General features: G+C 34.2%; 1 protein-coding gene across 1 annotated transcript; it reads left to right on the top strand.

Annotated features, from left to right (window-relative positions):
* Positions 1-1,396: 1,396 nt before the first annotated feature.
* Positions 1,397-5,920, top strand: LOC148299965 (facilitated trehalose transporter Tret1-like). Its single transcript, XM_088275444.1, has 2 exons — positions 1,397-1,488; positions 2,712-5,920. The coding sequence occupies exons 1-2, from the start codon at positions 1,419-1,421 to the stop codon at positions 4,079-4,081; spliced, it is 1,440 nt and encodes a 479-aa protein (XP_088131570.1). The 5' UTR covers positions 1,397-1,418; the 3' UTR covers positions 4,082-5,920.
* The last annotated feature ends 819 nt before the right edge of the window (positions 5,921-6,739 follow it).

Below are 6,739 nucleotides of genomic sequence, written 5' to 3'. Positions count from 1 at the left end.
TGACGTTTAGTGATTCAAGTACAATATTTCAAAATTGGTTCATATATATAGAACTTCCAAGAATTTGAGTAGTGTGGTTGTCAGTTATGGGTAGAATGGTGAATGTTGGACGTGTGTAAAGTGATCACTTAACCAACATATGGTCGGTCACAAACCCTGTAAACATCCAGACTTCGCTGCGTTGTCAAAGTGTAAATATATATCCTAAATGAAGAAAACCAAGATTTGTGAACAAGTATTTGGACACACTCAAAATATTTTTAATAAATGAACTGGTCAAATTATAAGCTAAAATAAAAAATAAAAATGGTATTTTCTCGCGTTTCTCGAGTCTTCTTCTCCGTCTTATTCCTCATTGCTGAGGGTTGTGACCCTTGCAGACGCAATGACTCTGCTCCAGTTTCTCGAGTATGTGAATATAATCCACTTCACATACAAATGAAAGAGTTTAAGCTCAATAAAAAGATTGTCTTAGGTCACACTCAAAATGCTGTGAATATTTTTTAGTACGAAGAGAAAAATACTTCATTAAATATTTTTTTAAATATAATAAAGTGTTAAGGACTTATTATAACATAATTTAAATGTAACTTTGTTTTAAAATCACTATAAATTAATTATAGTGATTAAAAAAAAATAATTATAAAATAGAAAAACACAAAGTTAGTGTTTCAAATATAAATTATGTTAAGGACTATATTATTTATTGATTCGGCAATAACTTTGTGGAATGACATGATTATTTTTATTTTTTTAACACTTGAATAATCCACTTAATTGAGTTTTATTTTTATTTACGACTAGTTTCGAAAACGACAATTGTTTTCATCTTCTGGTACAAATTAAAACAATTTAATTACCATTTTACAAATTAATTTGTACCAGAAGATGAAAACAATTGTCGTTTTCGAAACAAGTCGTAAATAAAAATAAAATTCAATTAAGTAGATTATTCAAGTGTTATAAAAATAAAAATGTTTAGACTTGTTCGTGAAAAAAAATACGATTACTTTAAAGTGGTTCCCAGTGCTAAAAAGTTAGGGCACCACTGGCCCATGAAGATAAATTGTTATTATTACATCTTTTGTTAGTATTGGGTTATTATGCCGCGTTTTGATGAAACGTAGCCTTCAGAAAATTCATTCTTGAACCAAAGCGATCAAGGAAAACAGAAAAATGATTATTTTTTTAATGTATTTTTCTATACTGCTCTAGACACCATATTGTAATTGGAGCATAGATGTACAGTATTATCTCTCATTACAAGTAATTGAACTGAAAATATCCAATTAAATAAGTAGTCTTATCTGTCTAATGATAAGGTATCACGAAATAATAAAATGTTATTTTATTTTATTAATGTTTATTGTTTTTGTAAAATTTTATAAAATAATATTTTTGTTGTGATTAGACGTGCGATGGTGACTGAGGAACAAACAGTTTTTAAACGAAATAAAACATTACCTCAAATCGTTTCAGCAATATGCTGTAAGTATTTTTTTAAATTTATTTGTATAATAAATTTTAATTATCTTTTCATCAATTGATTCGGCAGTCACTTTGTGGTAAAATCTATCCATTTTTAATAAACGTTTTACGAAGTAAATACCACTATTTCTTAAAATTAGTGTGACACGTTCGATGCGTTCCGGTGTTTGAAAATAATGCGGAATGCATCGAAACACGTGTCACAGTATATTTTAAGAAATAGTGGTATTTACTAAGTAAAACATAAATTAAAAAACTAAATTAACTTTTTAAGAATTGTCCTTAAAATTTGTCATTTCTTCTTTCTTTCCTTCTTTCTCTTCTTCTTCTTGGTGTATGCTTGTGACCTGTGCTTGATTATTAAGGGATTAATTAGCCTTATGCGACGTCGATTCCCAGCTGTCGATCCATCTCTTTGTCGTCTACCTTGGGGTTGGCAGTAAATGCAATTTGAGTCTGGATGGTTCCATTCTCCTCACATGCGCATACCATTGTCTCCTTCGTTGCCTTCCCCACATACGATATATATTGGTTCTCGCATGTTTCCCTTATCCTGGTGTTCCTTATTCTATCTCGTAGACTCTTGCCAGATATCGCTCACTCCTTTCAACAACGTCATATATCAAAAATCGTCAATTTTCAGTTGTGCGTGTTTTCGGAATGCCCGGAAAATGTACTATATCCCAGCAAAAGCAGCATATTTTTAACTCAATATTTACCCGCTACAGGGCAGAAAGCGTTGTTTTTGCATTTTTAGAAAAGGTATTGTTTAATTATTTTTTAAAATTTTTTTCAAATGGAGAAAAAACCATCAGGTTTTACCTAAAAAGATATGTTGCACAGTAAAAAGCTCAATAAATGTCTTGATATTTATTTTTAATACATTTTATTACATTATTAAACTTTAAAAACGATCTCCTGAAAATTTTCGTTTTTTGTGACGTTGTTGAAAGGAGTGAGCGATACATTACATACTTAAAATCACGGGTATTTAAACAACAATTTTTGGTGATTTTAATGACCAAATCATTTAATCGTACGTTTTAGGGAAACTTTCAGTCGGGCTAACACCTGTATGGTTGTCAGAAATTCTTATAAACTCTAGATTCACTATTTTTATATTCGCATGATTCAATTACATTTATTATAAACTTTACTATAGGTACTATGTAATGCAAAAGCACCATTTTTGTGGATTTAATGACCGAAAACTTCAATTGTAGGTTTCTGGGGAGAGTTTTCTGTCGGACTAACGCTAGGATGGTTATCTCCAGCTCTGGCCAAGCTCCAGTCGAGTGATTCTCCAATACCAACCACAGCATCTCAAGGGTCCACCATAGCTTCAGCAATGGTAGTCGGGGGTGTGATCGGCCCGTTCCTTTACATTTGGAAAGTGGACATCCTCGGAAGAAGATGGATGGCGTTGTTTGGATCAATGTCTATGATCATCGTTTGGCTGATAATGATATTGGCCACTGAAGTTTACCATTTTTACATCGCGAGGGTCTTTGTAGGCCTCGGAGTAAGCTACATATTTGGTCTTGTCCCAACATACTTCGGAGAGATGACCGAAACTCATTTAAGAAGCGTATTTGGAGTGGCTTCTGTTATTGCAATGAGTTCAGCAGTCATTTTTCAGTACGCTTTGGGTCCATATGTGTCCCTTCTTACTCTCAATTGTATCAACATTACGTTTCCGATAATGATGTTTATCAGTACATTTTGGATGATAGAGTCGCCTTATTTTTTAGTCAGACAAGGAAAAGATGAAGATGCACTAATATCGTTATTGCGCTTACGGGGACAAACTGATCCAGCAAACGTTACTGATGAAATGAAAAAAATCAAGGATTTCGTGGATGAAAGTCCTAAAAGACCCTTTAACGAAGTGTTGAAAGAGTTGGGATTGAGAAGTAACATCAAAGCTTTTATGATTATTACCTTTTTGATGATAGGCCAGCAATTCAATGGGACAGCCTCTCTTAAAACATTCTTTCACATCGTCATTGAAGAAACTGGTACGTCGATGGATCCTGATTTAACAGTTTTGGTTTTGGAAATCATAGCTCTTTTTGCTACGATCACGTCCATATTCACTGTTGAAGTTCTTGGAAGACGATCGATATTTTTCATAACATCTGCTGGATGCTTTTTTGGATGTTTTTTGTCGGGTTTGTATTTCATTCTTAAAAACAAAGAAGTGCTGGGAACTGATTCTTCGTGGGTTGCTATTGTTGGGTTTTTGCTTCTGGAATTGTTCGATGGCGTTGGTGGTACTGCTATACCCAACATTATTGCAAGTGAAATGAGCACAGCTAGTATAAGACCATGGGTCAGCGCGTATATGGTCATATGTATGTCAATTTTCAATGCGGCTAGCTCCAAGATATTCCAGGTCATGAACGATGACTTGGGGTATCAGTATGGTTTTTGGACTTTCGGTGCTATATCAATTATCATCATGATTATTATATATTTTATTTTACCAGAAACTAAAGGGAAAAACTTGCAAGAGATTCAAGACATCCTCTCATACCACAAAACGAGAAAACCTGCCACAGGAAATATTCGTGAAACACAGATAGCGTTATAATTTTTTTCAGGTTAGGACAAAATTGTAAAAATAATACCATATTCAAGAAATAAGAGTAGATTATATTTATCAATGTAATAAGTGTGTCAAAATCTTTGTCCACAAATCTGGGTTTGTCCACTTAGGAGTTATTTATACTCGTATATTGATATCTCAACCAAATACATATGTTGACGTTAATCAGGAATGTCGATAAAATTAAGAAAAGTGCGTCGAGAGAGTTTGGTAATGTGGAACGAATGCGTAAGGAAAGATCGGTAAAACAAATTTATGAGGCGAATGTAGTTGGAAAAGGAAGCAGAAAAAGACCAAGAAAAACTTGGCACGATCAGGTGAATCAAATACTTGAAAGCGGTCAGGTTAGGATTCGAAATAATCGGCAAATATAATCGTACGGGGAGATGCATGAATGTGGAAGAGGCGAAGAATGTTTGAAAAGACAGGGTGGTATCACGTTCTGTTTTTTTAGCTTCCATATGCGGAGAAGCGACGTGACGGTTAGTTAGTTATATCTTAACAAAGATGATGATGAATATGGAAGTCTGGATATTTACAACATATCGACACTTGAGAGATGTAATTTCTAAATTTTGATGTATTTATGTTAAGATTTTTGTCGATGTGTCAACATAAATGAAGGCTATAAATGTCTGGGCATTTACAGAGCTTACGACCTGTCAAAGTCTGGATTAAGTAACCGCTTTATACACGTGCAACATTCACCAATCTACCGATTATTGACAACTACACGACTCAAATTTCGGAAGTTGTATTTATGTTTCCATTGACACCATCTTTCATATGCTAGTTGTCGGCACCATCTGTGGCCGAGTTCAAAATATATTTTTTATATCAGAGACCTTTATGAAATGTATGTAACATTCTTCCCGAATTATTTGACGTACTAGGAGACGCCTAAAATTATTATTTTCAGTTTTTATTAATGTAATTCACTTACAAACTTACCATCACACTGCTTTGCCGTGGGGGTAGGCAGAGAGAATAGAACGTTAATTTTTAATGTTAATTAGAAACCTTCCCGAATTATTTTGCATTTAAAGCACTGCAAATGTGCCTGTATGGAATGCACGCCACTGCTTTTTACAAAATGAAGTGATCTTCGATATTTAATCGATTGATATCGATCTCCTCGATAATGTTCATTCAATCCATCATAATTGTCATAATTTTTTTAATTAAAATAGTATAATAATATCTGATGCTTAATTGGGTCATAAATGATAATTGATTTTAAACAAAAGTTGTTGTCAGCTCGAAACACAGAAAAGCAGTTTATGGAAAATGGAATTTTAAAAAAAATCTAATATTGTGAGATTCATATGCAGCATCTGACGTTTGTTTTATTGTTTGGCTTATTTAATTTAATCTAGGTAAAATAACTTCATGTTGAGCAACAACTGTCTATGTTGGGCAAAACTGTCCATGTTGGGCAACAACTACTTATGTTGGACAACAGCTGTTCATGTTAAACTACAACTGTCCATGTTGGGTAACAACTGTTCATGTTGAGCAACATCTGCCTATATTGGGCGACAACTGACTATGTTGGACAGCAACTCATAATGTTGGTCAACAACTGACTATGTTGGACAACGTATGTCAATGTGGCCAACAACTCTCCATTTTGGGAAACAACTCTTCGTGTTAGGCAACAACTATCCATGTTGAACAACAACTGTTTATATTGAGCAACAACTTTCTATGTTGGGCAACAATTATGCATGCTGGGCATCAACTGTGTATGTTTATGTTTATGTTTGTATTTATTAGAGGCGAATGTGTAAAATTAAATAAATACAGTATATTACAAAATAAAAATTTGTTTTAAAAACAAAATATTTCGAGAGTATATGGCCAAAGACATATTACACAAGCAAGTACGAATACGGATATGCAACTCCAAACGCCTATTACTGCTGTTCTCGTTTTTCTTTCTAACGAAGACCACCTGGATGACCTCCAAAACAAGGACAGCTAGCAATTTACGTCACAAGAGATGGATAATGGAACAGACAGATCTTTAAGAAGGAAGAAGAAGAAGGAATTTGTATTTTCCAGAAAGTAATGTTAAGCTTTCCGACACGTTAACTATGCTACGGTATTCATGGTCGAGTCTCAGGCATGAGTGGGTTAACCTTTCCATTTCTGGTCATCCAAAAATAACACGTGATCCGAAGGGGGGTACCAAAAGATCCCAGATCATATTTGTATGGAAATCGTAGTACGCAGCTCGCAGCAAGTATCAACTAGCCGACAACTGAGTCATAGGAACACCACGTCTGTGCCAACGCGCCGTCATGCGGTGACTGAGTGCGATTAGCAAGACATTACATCAAACGAAAGCCGAGAAGTTTTTTTTTTAATTAAGATAAATATTTATGTTTTCATTATTTACACAAATAATTCAATTACAAACTATTTCTGTGAGCTTGAGCGGCTTATTATTAGATAAAGGTATCAAATTGTGGTAGACTGTTTTCGAACCGAGAAACTCTGACTTAAGAGTCCGCGACACTAACCACGGGACCACAACCCGACACTCAATAGTTTAGTTGTCTCGATCTCTCGTTATAATAGTACCACATTTAATAGATTGAAAGAAATTACATGTCGCTAGTAGAGAAAAAAACTTCGTGC

The sequence above is a fragment of the Brachycentrus maculatus genome, unplaced genomic scaffold (genome assembly GCF_059751285.1).
Source record: "Brachycentrus maculatus isolate JH-2025_06_01 unplaced genomic scaffold, ASM5975128v1 h1tg000869l, whole genome shotgun sequence".
In the NCBI taxonomy this organism is placed as follows: Eukaryota; Metazoa; Arthropoda; class Insecta; order Trichoptera; family Brachycentridae; genus Brachycentrus; species Brachycentrus maculatus.
Note: the sequence above shows the minus strand (reverse complement) of the source record. Positions and strands in the feature narration are given on the sequence as shown.